General features: G+C 36.1%; 1 protein-coding gene across 1 annotated transcript in view; it reads left to right on the top strand.

Annotated features, from left to right (window-relative positions):
* Positions 1–18,865, top strand: part of CDKL5 (cyclin dependent kinase like 5) — an 82,217-nt gene that overhangs the window by 18,997 nt on the left and 44,355 nt on the right. The window contains 4 exon segments of the mRNA XM_031061205.1: positions 8,474–8,519; positions 11,523–11,659; positions 14,615–14,735; positions 15,850–15,909. Of these exon segments, the coding sequence (XP_030917065.1) occupies positions 8,474–8,519; positions 11,523–11,659; positions 14,615–14,735; positions 15,850–15,909 (364 nt within the window).

Here is an 18,865-nt window from a genome sequence, read left to right as displayed (position 1 = left end):
ATGCATGGAAAGGCCAACCAGATTATTAGAATAATTGGCTACAGTGTTTGCATAATAGTGGAGCTCAAGATCATGAGTACATTGAGGAGAATATGTTAGAAAGTACAGACCTTGAATAGAGAGTATTCAAAAAACTGACAGGTGGAGATTTCAAGGGAGGCAGCTCTAAAAGGCCTCTCTGACATTCCCATCTGAGGGGTGTAGATACCTCAGCAATCTTAAATGCTTCTAGATGCCTATGTTTAGGCTACTGAATCGTGACTGGAGTGACTGATCAATGTAGAGCTCTTAGAAGTTTGAGCACACAACTCACATACAGGGATCTGAATATGGATATCTTAATCTGAAACTGAATTTCATCTGAAGAGTTTCAGCCTCAGGAACCTGCTTGGTAAGTTTGCCTTTGGTTCACAGTAGGTCTTGTTTTATAGTTTAAAGAAAATGCCTGTTAGATTGTTGATGAGAAAAAAGACAAGCCCCAAAAATTTTAAATGTGAAAGTACCAGATAAAAACTAAATTGTATCCACTGCAGAAATAAAGATTTCAAAACTAAAGCTTGAGATGTGATAAACTTCAGAATTTCAGCCAATCATGCTGGAACTATTTTGACTCTGAGTCTTAGGATACTGTTTTGACTCTGACACTGAGGACTTTGGCAATGATATATTTTTTAATAACCAATCAACCAAAGTAACTATTTTCTAATAAGTTCTACCTACTCTTGGTTTACAAGGTGCCCAGGAAAGGAGCATTGCATTATAATAACAAAAAAAAATTTAGGAAATACAATGTAATTATAAATGTCTTGTTGACCTCTGAGTCTGTGGAGTCAGTGATATCTTAAAGGAAGCCATGAAGCAAGTACAGTTTGCCTTGCTGCATTTTCTACTTTGTTATCACTTGTATTACAAGTGTCAAGATTATGCTATAAAAAGTAATTAAATAATGCTGGTATCTGTCAATGCAGTATTATGCTGTTTATAAATAGCTTTCCTTTTCACAATTTCCAGTGTTAACAGACCAAAAAAAAAACCCAAAACCTGCAAACAAATAGAACTTGGAGAAGACTGAGGTTTGAAACTGAAATTACTATTACTGACATTTCTGCATTGGAAGAATTTTATAGACATGTACTGAATTTGGTTTCTGTTTTGCATCCATGGTTTGGATTAAACAATACTGTCAAATTTTAAAATTATATGGATTTGTGCTACAACAGAATGAAGTGAAACACAGATTATTTTTAAAATTGCTAAAATAATACTAGTTTATAATGAAAAGCTAGAATAGCTACATTTATAGTGTTTAAAGCTGTTTTTTATTCCAGATCCTTTTCATTACATTATTGTGCACATTCTTTGGAGATGCATATTTACTTTCTTGGTTGGAGAAAATAGTGAATGAATATGAAAAATATGCTTGGAAAAATGGAAGTTCTGATGCTAACCACTATCATCAGCCCAATAGTTGGTAGAAAATACTGAGTGGGTTCACTTGCTTTCAAGTGTTCTTTTCAGGGTAGTATGTACACCATAAATTAGTAGACTGCAAGTTCTTGAAGAATGTAAAATGCATGCTTTGTAGTGACTCCTTAGGATTCAGGTGTGCCTCTTCACAACTGCTCAAAGCAGAATCAGCTCCAGCACGTTGCTCCAGATCTCATCCTGGTGGATTTTGAATGCCTTGAAGGCTGTTCAGGATATCCCTACAAATGGCGACATTCAAAATCAGCAGAAGTGCCTTCCAGCCCCAGCTGTCTGTCCTGTGAGCCTGTAAATTCCTGCAGTCTGGAGAGCACCTGGCAGCAGCACCTTTGTCACCTGAGCCTGCCCCTGGGGCTGGAGCCCCAGTCTGGGAGTCCAAGGACACAGATGAGCTCCTCATTTGGCTTATGGATTCATGTGATAAATGGATGAGACAAGCCTGCTGTTTATGACTCTGTTATACCACACCTGATTTAAAACAAATAAGTAAGATTGGTAATGCAAGCATTTGCTCGTGGCATCTGAACAAACAGTAAAGTTGTTGCAAGTTTTTCTGAAGGACATAGATAAAGAAATCAGAGAAACTGTTTCAATGTGCATGATTTTTTTTTTAAAGTCTCTTTCCATCATTACCTGCACTTACTGGTAATTTCCTGTCAGACTTGTAGCTCAAGGTTCTGACTTTTTCTTGTGCTTCTTTCCCCAGTGGAATAGCTGAGCTTATATGGCTGTTCCCCTTGAAAATCTTTTAGAGTGGTTTAAGCTTTCCCTAGTCCTCTTGTTCTTCCTGAGTAGACAGTGTGGCCATCTTCCCTAAAGTAGCACATCAAATATAGAACTCTTTGTTCCATTAGGAGTCCTCTCCTGCACTTAGATGGTTAGTAAATAACATTCTGCTTTCAAGAGATAAAAAATTGATTTGTGGTGATTCACTCTAGGTGCTTCTTCTCAAGTAAACTCTAACATATATGTGTTGGAAAAATTCTAAGCGATTTTCCAGTAAATAAAGGCATTGTGATAACTCAGACATACAGTTCTGTCATTATTTGTGAAAGACTCTGTCTCTTCCTAAAAATAAATAGGACTTTTAGATTAGAAAGTAATTTCCTGAAAATTCTCCTATGCTAAGAGTTATATTGCTTAGATAAACCAAGTGTGAGGGTTTTAGCTGATAAACAGAAGAATTGCAATTTTCTCAAGGGAGAAACAGAAGGTTGAAACAGTGAAGCATCTCTTGAGGGAAGTTCTCTAAAGTTTTTTATGTGTAGAAGAAGACACAGTATGCTGTGACTTCATATTGTCAAACTGTTTGAAAAAAGAAATTGCATCATCTTGCACATCTTTCCCTCTAGAGAATATTTTAATGCACTCCACTAGATTTTGAAAGTAATTGCCAGCAAAAGTGTTGAGACAGCAGGAAAGTGGTGGTGGTGTAAGGCAGAATGGAGATGGAGTCAGGACAGTGTCTGGGCAGTGACTTAAGGACCTGGCATAATTGCAGATAATGATGCCTGTGACCTCTCAGAACATTCATTTCCTGACTTAGTTTAAAAACTTTTCTATAACAGATGTCACATTTATGATACATTGATCTGACTAAAATGCTAATATTTTCTGTTCCTGTTTTGAGAGTAAATTTGAAAAAATACTTGGTTGTTTGTTTTTTATTTTAAGCTTCATTTTAAGCAACTGATGAAAAATACTTTACTATTTTGTAATGGTTTTTTGGTCTTTTGTTGCCTTGTGGCTGACTGCTTAATGTTCTGGGATTTTGCAAAATCAAGATCATTGAAAAATCTGTTCTACATACTTTAATGTTGTAGAACATATTATGCAATGTTTATGCAAGTCAGAGTAAAATTGTACTACTTTGTTATGAAAAGAAATTAGCCATTGGATATGTTTGGTTGAATTTTTGTTGATTTTTTTTAATGTGTGTCTTTGTTGTGGCAAACTAAATTGTACAAATGTGATAATGGATCAATGAGGGTCAAACCAGGTTATTGCTCACTTCTAAATAATTTTTCTGACATGTGAATGCTCTCTGTGATTAGAGAATACAATTGATTTAACTTTTTCTAACTGAAGTTGATTTTGGGCCTAAACAGCCTCACACTTGTACAGATGGAAATGATGAGCCAACCACAGAACTTGCCATATCATATTTTATTGTTTCACTTAATACATCCTGTAAAAATCCTGTGTAAAATCCTGGTGTGAAGTACTAAATAGGGTTTGAGCAGCACCCCCTGAGTAAAGGCAGCAATATGCAGCTTGTGCATGGCATGTGCTCAGCATTGAGTGCTGCTATCTCTGCTCACATTTGTTGATACTTATAAACATTTGTTCTTTCAGTTGCTTAAAAAATCCATGCTTGAGAAATTCTTGTACTCATACAGGGTGAGACAGTAAAATTAGAGGTGAACAATGTAACTTTCAGAAGGTTGGAGTCTTACCTGTTTTTCAACAATCTTATTGTGTACCTGTGCTGTGTGTCAGATTTTCCATGATTTGCAAAAGAAAAAGGAAGAAAAGTCCTGTTACAGAAACTTTGAAATAAAATAAGGGCAGTCATTTAGAATTTCTTTTTGTAACATGACATTTTCAAGAATAGGATATGCTTCCTCCTTCCAGACAATAATGGTTCTAGTTCTAAGATGTTGATTTATGCTAAGCAGCATCTTTTTCCTTGAGTACTCCCATCAAGGATCTTTCAAGAAAACAACAGAGATACATTACTCTGCTCTTCTAACACTTGTGTCTTGTGCTATATATAATTACATATAATAAAAGTGATTTCTGTCATATAAATTTTGTAGAGACAGTGGAAAAATAGGGGACCTCTGTCCTTTAAATGAGATAAAATTAAATGGTTTTGAATTAGGAACTCTTCTAGTTTGATAGTGATGACAGGAAACATCAACTATGACAATCTTGTGAGGAAACCTCGGAGAGAAACTTGTGGGTGGCAAGGAGCACAGCAGTGAAAATGCTCAGCTCTCATAGCCATACTCCCTCTGTGGTTAAATGGGCAGAGAGTAAGGCATGTCCTTTCTCCAGAGGCAATTCCCACAGATATTTTGAGGTCTAGGAAAGGACTGAACCTTAATATGAAGTGATTCCTCTTTCCAGGGCTGGAGGTACCCTTTTCCCATGAGCAGGTATCTCCTTCCTCCTCTCTATCACTATATTTATATATGGAGAAAATGGAACAGAAATTTTTGTCTTAGTCTCATTAAAAGACATTTGCAGGTTTGTACAAAATATGAAGAGACATATTTTGCCCCATTTTAGACGCATGTTATCATGTAGTCTGAATAACCAGTTCCTGTACATCCTTAACTTTTACACAAAGTCTTTTCAGCAATACCAATCTGTTGTTGTATGTTTAATTTTAAAACTGTTCTTCCTATAGTTTTATAACACAGCATGTTTATAATATACATGCTCAATAATCAGAGGTAATACCAGTGTTAAGAGAGATTTGACTTCTGTGTTTGCAAATTTGCTGTTGTTGTAAAGTCAAATATTGAGGCCATATTTTTTTTATTAGAATATGGTAATGAGGTGCTTAGTAATAGATGTAGCTGAGTGAAGCAAAATTACAGCTAAGCAAACTCAAACTTTCCTACTTCATGATATAAGCTGGTAGTAGCAAGTAGTAGAGATCAGAAAGGATTATATGAGTTTTTTCTTTCTTTGGCATTCATTGAAATGAAACATGGAATCAACTAGTACCAGCTTATCTACCTAGGTGATACATTGAATTTTCAATGACAATTTTCATGCTAGGAGTTGGATACTGAGCTATTGTATAAGTAGGTTTCCACAATCAGGCTGAACATTATTTTCAGTAGCGTTCTGTTTCATAGCACAATCTTGGAAGAACACCCCTTCAAATGCAAAAAAATATACTTTAGTGAATGACAATTCTATTTTGGAGAATTCCAATTTAGCCTGTTTTTGAAGAGCAGAAAACCAGATCCACAAAAGAGTTCAGATCTCCAAGATGTCTTGTAAGTAGACATTTAAGTAACAAAGTCTAAATTCAATCTGTAAAGAACCCTTCAGATTTGCCCAGAAATCTGAATTATCACTATTGAATTTCTTCATTCCTCTTCATTCCTCTGTTCTGTCCATCTTCTCAGGGCTAAGCAATGTGGTGTCTGTTAACTTTTCACCAAGTGCCTGTCAGTATTTGTTTGAAACTTCAGGTTTGGCCTGTGTCTGACCAGCCTGTCTCTCCTAATCCAGGAAGGGTATTTTTACCACCTCTATTATATGCCTACTGTATTCATCCATATACAAAATTTATTCCATGTTTTCAATTCTGTATTAGCTTATGTTAAGGAAAATTATGTGCAATGGCTGAATCTGTTGCACAGTCTACATGTGCTATTAACCTGCAAAATCATACAGGGTACACAAGACTGAGTTCTTGCTGGTTCCTTTCCCCAAGGAAGGATATTCTAGATGACAAATTTGAGACAATTTTTTTTTAATTTCTGCTTTTTATTTCTTACATTTCTTTTTTAAAATTTGGTGGAAACCAGACATCTAGTTCAAAATTAGCAGGAGTAATGGAAATAGAGGAACAGGGCATTTCAGATGGGTTCTTTCATTTGAAACTAGTTTAAAATTTTGAGGAGTGCCTGTTTTTTATGCCACTTCATATAAACCATTTAGTTGTTTTAAAGCACATGAGCAAGAACTGAGAAATGTGCACTTGGCTGCAATTTTCTCTTCTGTCTGATGCAGCACCCCAGCTCTTCTGGAGGTGTTCTGCATCATAGGGAGGTTACAGACTTTTCATCAAGCAGGTGCAATGTCTTTTAAAAACTATGGATATTAATCTTCAGTGTCCTTGTATCCATTTTAGCCTTGGCTTGACTGCTTCACCAGTAGCACTTTCCTAGAGAATATAATTTACATAGGATGATATTCTCCAAGAAACCTAGACAAGAATGTTCCTTGATAAGATGGAATATATTGTTACTAGGGCAGCTCCTTAAGGCACCTATTGTCTTGTCTCGTTTTGCTGTTGTTTCACTTCAGGTTATTTAAATATTATTTGTTGGGGTTTTTTTAAAGACGGGGGAAGTGTCACATATAACTTCTTAATTGTTTATGACACCATTAATGATCATTTCACGGTTTAAGCTTTGTAAATGAAAATTTCTTAAATGTTAGATTTTTTTTTTAACTGTTTGGGTAACTTTTTCATCCTTGTTATTGAGGTCGTTCTGTTCTTTTTGTTCCTAGAACCACTCATGCTTTAAGTACTGTAAATAGTTAGAATCGTCCAGGATGTTTGATAGCATATCTTACCCAAGTCTTTGAAAGACCTTGACCCAAGATCTTTTAAAACTTAATTTCCAAAGTAATCACATTCCATGTTAGGATATGGCAGAGAAGTCACGTGGACTGGTTTTCTTGAATGAATCAGAATTGCTGTCTGTGTGAAGATACATGTTTCAACTCCTATATTTCTTTCAGTGGACTCAGTTATTACTTTGACAATGAAAACACAGCCTTTTTGTGGTAGCTGAAACATCTAGAAATTTTTCTTTTACCTCATGTGAAATAGACATGTAATAGTAATGGATAAATTTGGTTCATCTGCAAAGTGGGGTATGCAGGCTGTCTAAGCATAGGCATAATACAGTCAGCAGAGACTTTTTAGGGCATCTACAGTGTTCCTTGTCTGAAAAATCTTTCAGTGGCTTAATTAGCTAGACCACCTATCAGTAGATACCAGAAGTCAAATAAACTAAATTTTCTCACCCTCTTAATGTTCCTTCATAGTCCTAGTAACTGTTACTACTATTGCTAGAACTGGAATTAATAAATATAACAATACTATAACTCAGTAGTAGAAATATAATTAGTAAAATAAGTTTTTCAGTTTATTTCAGACCATTCTTTCCATGTGCTTTTATTTTAATTGGGATCGGGTATTTTACAGGTTCATGTGTCACAATGATATGAAATGAAAAATGGAGTAAATATTTGTGTTACTCAACTGGTAACACAAACGTACATAACTGGTTATGCACATGTCTTCAGGTATTCTAGAATGGCTTCATTTTTATTACTGTCCTCCAGTCTGGCCTTTGTATGCTATAAATAGTGGGATATTGCTGTTTGTTTTTTTAAAAACTGTGATGTAAAGGTGTGTAAGGTAGATCTAGCACATCAAGTACTCAGGTAGCCTCCTGAACAGACCTGAACTAGGCTACATTTGTTGGCTGCCTTTTGTCCGTGTGCTAAATGCATTCCTGCTCACACAGGAGAGAAACAGAAAAATGTTTTAGTGAGTAGAGAATGCTAGAGGAATGCAAAGGCAGGTGGACATCAGGAAGTTATCCCTTATGACTGTTCAGTAAGCATGGTTGAACACTGCCACATGCAATTACTGATTTCCATTTTGGATAGATTTCCCTTAAGGTGACAAATTTTTAAAAGGAGGCACAGAGGAGCTACTTTCCTAATACTGTATTTTTTGTGAATGTTTGAACTTTGAAGCCCAAAAACTTTTGGCAGCCAAAATCACAGGTCTAACTATAAGTCTTATACTGGCACAGTATTTTCAGTTCACCTCATAAAGATAAGCACCCATATTCTTACTGTGGTTAGATAAAGGATTGCTAGAGCTTCAGAATAACTAAGAAACAAGAGTCACAGGAAAAACACTTCTGAATATTTCTCTGCTATATATCACAAAGTGTTCAAATATGAACTTTTGCCATTTAACTCTATTGCTTTTGTACTGGGGATCCTAATTGTGACATATCTGCTGTGTGTGGGTTTGTATTGCACTTGGCCTGATCACTGAGGTATTTTCCAGATTTTAAATTAATTTCTTTGTGTTGTGAAATTTCTTTTGGATGCTTCTTTATTCCTTCCTCTGATTCTCAGGGGAAAAAAAGGCAAGAGAAAATGCACAAAAAGTCTTGCTCATTTCCATTTATTTGCTTTTATTTTACAGGAGACACATGAAATTGTGGCTATCAAGAAATTCAAAGACAGTGAAGGTAATATTTTCTGCTGCATGATCTTTAATGTCAGTAACTACATTGTTAATATCTATTTTTTTAGTTAAAATGAAAAGTCTCATATAACAAGAAATTATTTTTAAAAGATAATGATTTATTAGCTCTGTAAATATTCAAGGCACTTGATCTTTCATACCTTCCTAGAGACTGCATTATACACTCTAATTAGATAACTACATTTGATTCATCTGCCTTAATGTGGATGAGATTGTGGTGTTGTACATGGTAGTAAGATGCGCCATTTGGAGATTGGATGTGACCTGAAAATGTGAAAAGTCCTCTTGTGACTTGCAGAGTCCTTGGACTTTATCACCCTTCATCTGTGAGAGGGGATCTAAATGCTAGGGTAACTTGAAGTTGTAAATGGAGGAGACTGAAAGAAGTTGTTGAAAAGTTCAGTCACAGGCAGATAAATCTGGGAGCTCTCAAGGATCCATGGAGGGAGCTGGGTGGTGAGGCAGCAGCTGTGTCCTCACTTCAGTGGGCTTCACTCTCCTCAGGAACTTGCTCTTTGCCCCTTCACAGCAGACCCTGAGTACTCTGCAGCGTTGCTGAGTTTGCTGAGATTATTTCTGCAAGGATTAGTGTTGCTGGCAGAGAGGGAAGGCAGGACACACAGAAATTACTCGGAGTGCTCCACACACACATTCCTCACCCAACAGTAACAAACCCAAAGGACTGTACAAGACCATGCTGGTTCTCTGACCTGTGCTTGCTGGGGTCAGGGAATCACCATATCCATATCCTCTATCCATAGGCAGCACTGGCAGTCAGCCATGAGAACAGCTGTGTGCCTTGTGTGCGTTAAAAGTCAGCCTTGAGTCCCAGAGACCTGCACAAACAGAAGTGTGAGGTGTGAGAGGAGTGATCCTGGTGTGAGGTGATGCTGCTGTGGTTTGCTGTGTACCGAGGCTTTAGCCAAAAGTTAGCAATGGTGTTTAAAGAAACAGCAGACACTTTATTTTAGCAAACTTTCTGGTTTTGCTATCCTACAGGATTGCTGGTGGCCACGAAGGTGGTGTTGGTTACAAGGGCTATATTTTTCAGTCAGTCAGATGCAGCAAAGTCTGATTTGCATCTTGTTTTGCACAGTGCAATCTCTGCTTGGCGTGTCATTTTCCCAGACACTTGAAGAGTATACTTGATAAATGTTTTAGCTCTGCTGTTCAGATATCTGGTTTAAATCCCTGTCAGGGATGTAGAAGATAGTTTAATTGTGGTGACCATCTTTACCAGGTCACAAGAGTATCTCAGAATTGCTTTTTGGAACTTGTTGTGGCTATTCAGTACAGATCCTAGGAAGTCAATCTCAGTATTAAGCCCTAAACAAGATTATTGTATTAGCATGTCTACCAAAAAATGAAAACAAAAACCACAGCATTGCCATTAGGTCTGGCTTTCCAAGGGTGTTACATAATATCAGTTTACATGACTGATGACTGCTTTTCAGATTTGTAGCTAGTTGTTTACGAGTTTCTGGAAATATGACAGAAGTTCTTTTGATGGGTTTGATTCAGCCCATTTCACATCTGTCTTGTTAATATGGTCGTTCATTAGAAGTTTGAATATACTGTAATTGTTTCTATTGACATTTTTGTTTCACTGAATTTTTGCCATTGTTTGACATATGAATACTAAATGTGCTGGAAAGTGACTGTCTTCTTTATAGATGAGATTATGCAATCAGGCTGATGCAAGCCAACATCAAGCACTCAGTTTTAAAATGAAAAGATTTAGATTGCTCTAAATTATATATTTTTTAATCAAAACATTTGTGATTATAGTATTTTGTTTTCCTTTTCCCTCCTGCTGCACTTCAATTTTTTATTTTCCCCCTCTCTCTTCTGATGATGATTAGTATGTTTGCCTGACCAGTGTTATTGGCTCTCCGCTGCAAACACCTTCTGGCCTTTTGCCTTGGGAAAACAATTTCTTGTTTCTTCTTCCTCTGTCTCTAACTGTCTTTGTGGTACACAACCTGCAAATGTGATTTAGTTTTGAATTTATTCAAAACAAGCATTTCCCATTTAGTAACTCTGTTGTAGATAACAGTCCTATGTGATTAAGTTGGCTGTTTCTATGTGCATGAGCAAATTTACTGAATGAATGGATTTCATTTTACTAAATGAAAAATAAAACCTAATAGTCAGGTTTGCTTCACATATCATTGTTAGTATCCTTTAGAACCTATTTAGTTCAGAGCTCCTTAATGATAAGCAGTGTGTGAAGCATTAGTGAAGCACTCCTCCTTTCTTGAACACCTTTCAGACAATTAAATTGTCAAATCAGTTAAATTAAAATTAAATTAAATTAACAAAACAGGTAGATTTCTTGACTCCTTTGAATTAGATTCAAGACTTTGTTGCATCAATACTTACTCTACTGCCTCCTGTGGCTGCTACACCGGTCTGGCATTGCTGAATTTTCTTTGACAGCCACGTGGGGAACGTACAGAACTTAAAGATCTTTAGTCTTAAAATTTGTCATGGCTTTTGGAAAATAAAATTATTTCAGAATCAAATGCATTTATTTGGTATTGGTCAAAGATGAGCTTTGCATTCCCATGTTTCTGCTGAGGACAGCCTTCCCAGTAGTTAATGTGTGTGTTGTGTATTTGTGGGGTCTGTGCATGTGCACACACATGAATGGTTTTTTTAAGCATATTACTTCCCTTCATAATAAAAAAAGATAGAAATGCAAAGAAGTTTCTTATGACTTTCTCAGCCACAGAAAACCTTTATGGTAGTGATGAGAAATCTGTGAGGGTTGTATAATAAGCACAGTCATCATTTACCTCTCTTCCAATGCAGAAGTATGCAAACAGAGAGTCCACACTGGAAAATAAGCTTTTTTTTCCCAGTAGTGTCTAAAACCAGAGAATTTAATCAGTGGTTCAAAATAAATCTTTATAACACTTTTTACTTGGAGGGTTTGTTTTGTTTTTTAATCAGCTTACTCTGTCACTTTTACTTCACACTCTAGAAAATGAAGAAGTCAAAGAAACCACTTTACGAGAGCTTAAAATGCTTCGCACTTTGAAACAGGAGAACATTGTGGAGCTGAAGGAAGCCTTCAGAAGAAGAGGAAAATTATACTTAGTGTTTGAATATGTGGAAAAAGTGAGTTGAGTTTGTAGTATCCTTGCCGCAGTTATATTATCAGCTTACTAAAAATGTCTTTAAAATTGCTTTTTTTAAAAAAAATTAAGTTATCCTAATCACTAAAGAGAAGCAGCAGAAACTTTAATACAATATGTTGTGAGACGGCAACACTGATTACTGGTGGTTTTATGTCATGTCTTGGTATTTATTTTTAAAAATTCTTCCATTTGTGAATGCCAACATGTTAAAAATTATGCAGACTGGAATACATATGATTTGATGAAAAATTTCCATCTGAACTCTTTAATCCAGTTTAATTGTAAAGCTGGATAACTGTCCTGTTATGTTGTGTAATGAGTCTTGACGTAGTCTTTTAAAACAAGATCACAGACTTTTGACCTTGGAATCTCTTTCAACTTTCTCCACCCTTCCCTGTTAAAAATAGGATTTGTTTGTGTATTTCTGTAACAAGGCCACTATCAATAGTTGCTTAGAGGGATTTGGCAAAGACCACTGTCATTAACTCCAGTCCTGACCTCATTTTGAAACAAGTCCAAAATTTCTTTAGATTGGCCTACTGCTGCCAAGCATCCTGATCTGTTTCCAGGGAGAAACAACCTAGAACAGATTGGTCTTTTGTCATTTTTGCAACCTTCCTGATGAAGGTAGACCTTCCCTCTGAATTCTAACCATTTTTTCTTCATAGAAACACTTAGATGGTATTCAGATACACAGAGTAAAAGAAAATGCAGGTTTAAATACATCTATAGGCTTCATGAGATACTGTTCTTTTGACTGAAACTTTCATTTAATTTCCTGCCAGTGTGGTGTTGCAGTCTAGCTGAGTGCTAGTCCTCTGCAGTCAATTTTTTCTCATCTAAAAATTTCTCACCCTAAAATGGTGTCTCTTTTACATCAAGTTGACAACCTTTTTTGTGGTATAACTTAACTACATAATGTGAGGTGACCTATATTAGCCCACAATTTGGCAGAAATCAGTTTTGGTTTTCACCAGCAGATGAGAAACTTCTAATGTGGTGAATCTTACTTGGATCTAACATTCAAAGTTTAACTTGTTTCACCCATGTTCATTGTAATTGTTCCATACACATGAAATGTCTTTGATCACGCACCAACTTAGAGCATATATTTAATTTTCTGTTGTAGTTGACTTGACTAAGCTATCTGGAGAAGTGGGTTGAAAGAGCAGCATAAATAAAAGATATTTAATTGATCTGATAAGGGGTATATATTAAAAAACCAGTTAATATCAGTAAAAACACCAGGCTGCAATATCTATCATTATTTACCTCAGAATAAAAGAATTTTGCAATAAAGATAGGCACCATGTCTATTTTGTACATAATGTCATTTCTGTGTTAATGTTCACCTTTCTTTTCAGTTAAACTTTGAAATAAATGAACATTTCTTATTTTCAGGTATCTTAAGTAGTGTCACCCGTAGTTTCTTTGAAGACCAGGATGTTTCTGAATTCTTTGTATGAGGGAAAAGTAGAAAGAATTAAATAAAATGTGGTAGAGTAGACTAATTTTTTGTTTAACTGGTAATGAGCACTATGTGTCCTTCAGGGCATGTTAAATCTGCAATACTGAAATCCAGATTACTTAAATTCACATTTAGTCTAATCTCCTTTATTCATCATCCCCTTAGTTAATGTCTTCATGTGGGATTATATCTTCCTGTGTTGATGCTATTATTTTGTTTTGTATTTGTAACACTAACTTCTTGACTTACTTATCCAGATCCACAGCCTTCTGTGTGGACAAGAATCTAACTAAAATCAATATGGTTTCTTAACAGAAAATTCCTTCCCTCAGATCTGAAGTGTGTTTGTAAGAAAACTCATGCTCAAGCGCACAAGTTCCAAACCATATTTACTCCCAAACTGCAAAAGTTAGAAATGTTTTCAAATATCATCAAAATCTGTACTGTTCATTAAAACATCTTTCAAGAGAAACCTCAAAAATTTTTACTTTACAGCTAAAGAAAATATTTGTCAAAGACAAGGTAAATTTACTTTTAATGAAAAATCTACAAATGCTCAGATCCATAATTCAATGAGTTGTGTAAGGCAATATAGCCAAAATACTCCTATTTCAGTGTTCAGTAAATAAGGCTTTTTTCCCTCTCTTCAAGTGGGCTGCTGCTGCCCATTGTTATTTCAGAAATCAGCATACAAACTTCATTGTACTTCTAATTGTGCAAAATTAGAGACAACTGTTAACATAATGGGAATCTAAATGTTCTTTTTCAAAGAGGAAATTTACTAGTATAAACAGTAAGTTTAATTTCTTATTTATATCCACAAAATAGTTGATATGGCCGTAGTTGCTGTAGTGCCAAGATGTCCAAGATCACTATAACTGATCTGTAGCTATAGGATACTCCCTAGGTTTCTATTTATGCCCCTGTGAGGCATTTTTATATCTGTTACTTCATTTGCACTAAGAGGCTTGTGTTGTTTTACACCCATCCATATACAGATACAGATGGTGATTCATGGTGGCCCTGCATAGTGTCAAAGTGGCAGAATTAACCTAATGAAGAGAGCAATGTTTTAAACCCTTGTTGAATATCTACAAAATGCTTTGATTTGCTAAACTTTTTGTATGGCCTCACACCTGACCTGGTGTTTCTGTTTAAGCAATGTTTTGTAGCTCAATGACTCTTCAGGTGTTTCAGGTAAAGTGGTTTGCTGGCAGTCTTTTAAGGACTTATGGGATATTTGTGGTTCACCTTTTAGGATTATTGTCTTCACAAGTGTTTTCTTCAGAATGAAAACAGCTTATGATTAGTGCTTATGATTAAAATTCACTCCCTGAATGTTAAACTACTGATTTTCCATAGCTGAGCTCTTTAGCCCAAATATGTTGCTTCAGAAGGCTGAAAGCTTGTTATCTTCCATCAGCTAGAGTTTAGCTCTTTTAAATGATGTGTCTTTTAAATGTTTAGAATATGCTTGAATTGCTAGAAGAAATGCCAAATGGAGTTCCACCAGAAAAAGTGAAAAGCTACATCTACCAGCTGATTAAAGCAATTCATTGGTGCCATAAGAATGATATTGTTCATAGAGGTGAGTACTTCTCCACGTGGAATAAGGCTCTTTCTAAAGGGAAACATGTTACAGCTTGAAGTAATTTGCATTTACCATAAATATAAGCAATTGCTTTCTATCAACAGAAAAAAAAATTAAATTTGGCTGGGTCTTAAGTCTGCTGCATGGCTCCAGATTGTTTTAAAATGAAATTAATCTACATAAAAAGTTTGCTGTCCACTGTCTTTGGGAAGTGATAAGCACAGCAAACTGTAACTGCAGGAACAGACATTGTCTAAGAAAAAGGATTTTTTTTTAACATTTCATGGCACTCAGTCATTTCACATTTGAATCTGATAATAGGATATTAGAAGAAAAATAAACTAAAACTAAAATCATGTTTTACTTCTTGAGGCAGTTCCTCCCAGCTCCCTTGAGTTTCAGCTCTGCATATTTACTTTCTCTCTAAGCTTCAAGCACTTAGAATACACATCTTGATGAATTACTTCATCTAGTTTTATGTACTTTATCCTGATTCAGTAAAATTGTATTTTGCTTTGTGACTTTGCAAGAGTAACATTTTTAATTAGTATTTCCAATAAGATAAAATCCTCACATAGTGTGCTTTTTATATTTAAGACCAGCATCATTCTGAAAATATTTTTAAAGTGTAATTTGAAAAATGTACCATATGTATAGTAGAGGAATGAAAAGAGGGCTTAAAACTGGGCAAGACACTTTTTCTAAAGAAATTACAAGAGGTGATCAAATGGTCATTAAAACTGAAAATGTTGAGCACAACATACTTAATATTTTATTGGTTAACTGGGTAGTTGAATATCAGTCCTTTCTTTTATTTTGCAATATGAAAGATGGATATTGGTTTTCTGCCCAGGAATATCTGTAAGCACATTTTATCTTTCCATATTTTGTTGGGAAACACTTTAGAAGACTTCAAAAGGCAGAAAATTAATTCTGCCTGTTCACAAACTGAATTGCTGGAAGCTGTTTCAGCAGTTGCTCTTGTAATGCTTCATTTATAATTGCATGAATATCTCTAAATAAGTTATAATGAAATAATATTTGTTGACAAAGTCCAAAATTGAGAGAAGTTAATAGCTTTTTTCTCTTTCCACCCACTCTGATACTTCAGATATCAAGCCAGAGAATCTCTTAATAAGCCACAATGATGTTCTGAAGTTGTGTGACTTTGGTAAGTTTGGAAGATACCTGTTACTTACCTTTTTAAAGACAATCTCTCGCAGTGCAATTTTGCCTTATTTTGTAAGAGTTCTACAGTATGTACTGTTTAAAAGTCTTCTAGCAGTCAAAACTGATTACTGCTTCAGGTTTGGGGCTAGTATTTTAATTTGAAAGAATTCTGGTCGTAATTTGCATACACTGTGAAATACCTGTGTTAACATGTCTAGAGAAATGCTGCATTTCTCTCTTCCTGTATTAGACAAGGTTTCTGCTTCTGACATTGCTGAGGCTCCGCTGAGAGGAGCACAGATGATGAGCTGATCAGGAGGCTGGCAAAACTATAGGTTTACCTGGCCTGCGTATTAAAAGAAAAGATAATTATTACTTGTTTAGTAAAGACACAGTAAACTTGTACTTTCTATGTATTTTTGAACCATTGGCTTTTGTGGAATGTTATGTGTGTAGTTGTAGATTTTTTTGTTACCCTAACTAAGGAGTCATATGTCCAGCTGTGATTAATGACAGAATAACTGGAGGTCAGAGTCACAGCTGTACATGTTAGGTTAACTCTGATGTTTTCTGACCTACCAATGCCTGTTTAATGTCAGCTTTAAGGCTTTGAAGAATCATCACCCAAGTACAAGGCTAACTTTGCCCACGTGAGTAATCCAAGAAGACAACAGGGCAGAATGTTCCAACAATCTGTATTTTTATTCTAAATGCTACATAAACACAGAATAAAATATTGTTCCCTCTGAAAAGCCTACAGTTTGGCTTGGTAAATAAAAGCCAATTCCATAGTGTTACACCAAGGGCACTTTTCAGTAAGAACAGTTTGAAAGCTGTCATTTCAAACCTCTGCAATTTTGAATGAAAAGAGGAGCCACTAACAAAATAAATCAAAATGGTTTTTAAGGAAGACAAGAAAGGTGTTTGTCATTTGCAGTGCTGCTTATTTCTTTTAATCCTACAGGCATTTTTACTTAAACATTCAGAAACAATAGCCATTCTAGGAAAAACCTTAGAATATTTGGTCCATAAGTTCTTTGAATTCTGTGCCATTTATTCTGCAGTGTAAGGAGGTACTGCCCAGATCTGACAGAACATCAGGATACTCTTTGTGGTGCCCTTGGTGCCTTTGCCTTTCTGGCACCCACAGGCCTCCTGTCTGCTGTGGTTGCCCTCCCTCACCTTACACTGATTATCAGGGTGTTGCCCCTGCCAAGCAAACCTCACTGAGGAACGAACCCACTGCCCTGTACAGGGCTGAGCAACCAGCACAGGCTGTGCCCTGCACAGTGCGCACCCCAGTCTGGGCTAACCTCAGCACAAGCAGGAGCAGCCAGTGGGAGTAAGGGGCAGGAGTGGGTCTTTGTGGGAGCTGTGCACCCCATGCCCTCCTTCCCTCCTTTTTTTTTGGGTGAGGGATGTCCCTGCTTCAAAGTAATGCCATTGGAGTTGTCACATGACATCAGCTGACAGAACTTGTGTCAACATCCACTGTGCAGCAGAATTGAAGGAAAATAAAAAGCCAGACAAATGGTATGGTCATGTTTTGGACTTCAGTTTTTGCACCAGATAGAGATGATGTGAATTCTGCCAGCAGTGTTGTTCTGTGTGGTCTGTTGGCTTGCTCATGCTGTGTGCTCCAGCCACATTCTCTTTTTGCTGCTGGAAAAGATGTGCAGTCACAGTGTACTCAGAGTGATCAGCACAATATCAAGGCAGGCAAACTGTTATGGGTTTTTCTGTGGTTCTTAATGTTCATGTGGGTTAGTTTTAATTTTAATTGGCCTTTCAGTTTTAGTTGAATTTAAAATTCTGAGGAACTCTTGTAAGATGGAATCGGTTTTAATTTTTTAGTGTTATTACTAATTGACATAATTGCTAGTAGGTTAAGCTATTACTGTAAAGTACATGTCAGAATGGTGTTAACCACAAGTGTTTCCTAAACATGCAGAGATTAGGATATAAGAATTTGCCTTGTAGCATGACATGATATGCTGTCTGACTACCTTGCTTCATTCATGTTTTGGAACATATACACTGTCACATTTGTGCTACATACAGTGTCGCATTCCTCATGTGATTACAAATACAAAGAATAGGATAATGCATCCCTTTGCAATAGCCCAGTGGACAACACCAGTTTGAACAGAAAAGATAATAAATTTTTAATGAGATAATTCTTCATAATCCTTGTGCCATGTGTTCTGTACATACCGTGCTAAATAAAATTGAGATTGGTTGTTGTGTTTGCCTGGACACATGTTGTGTGGGTGTCATTTCTGCCCATAGAAGTGGAAAAAGAGAACAGTACAAAGTGCTGATTACAGGAGATGCATCTGACTGTTGGAAATAATTCAGTTTTCTGACTAGTGTGTTTTGCTTTTTCAACACCAGGGCTTCAAAATTGCTTGTTTTAGCAACCTCTTAATTTCTCTATGGTGTGTAAGCATAGAAATCGTGAAACAAGGGACTGGAAAAGACCTCAAGAAATCCTCTAGTTTTTCCACCTACTCAAAGAAAGGATTAAGAATGTCTGTGTCATTCTTGACAGGTGTTTGCTTAGTATATTCTTAAAATTCTGAATAATAGAGGTCCCCTAGTGTTCCTAGGCATCTATTAAAGTACTTAGATGTCATTAAGATTTGAATGCTTTACCTTATATCTAACTTAAATGTACCTTGTTTCTCTGTAAGAAAGTGACCTCTTCCTTTTTTTTTCTTACATCTTTTTCCTTGACATCTCTCCTACCATGTTCTGAGTTGTTTAAAGTCCTTTCCTGAAATTTCTGATTTTGCTTTTTTCTTTCTGCAGTGTGATGCCTTTGCAAATGCTATTGTTTTCCTAGTTGCTCTCAGCCAAATCTCCTCCTATCTTCATCTTCTAATCTGTTCCTGCTTACTGTTTAGAGTTGATCTAATCTCCCTAGCTTCCTTCTCTTATTTCTATATTCCTGATAC

The sequence above is a fragment of the Geospiza fortis genome, unplaced genomic scaffold, assembly GCF_000277835.1.
Source record: "Geospiza fortis unplaced genomic scaffold, GeoFor_1.0 scaffold285, whole genome shotgun sequence".
NCBI classification, from domain to species: Eukaryota; Metazoa; Chordata; class Aves; order Passeriformes; family Thraupidae; genus Geospiza; species Geospiza fortis.
Note: the sequence above shows the minus strand (reverse complement) of the source record. Positions and strands in the feature narration are given on the sequence as shown.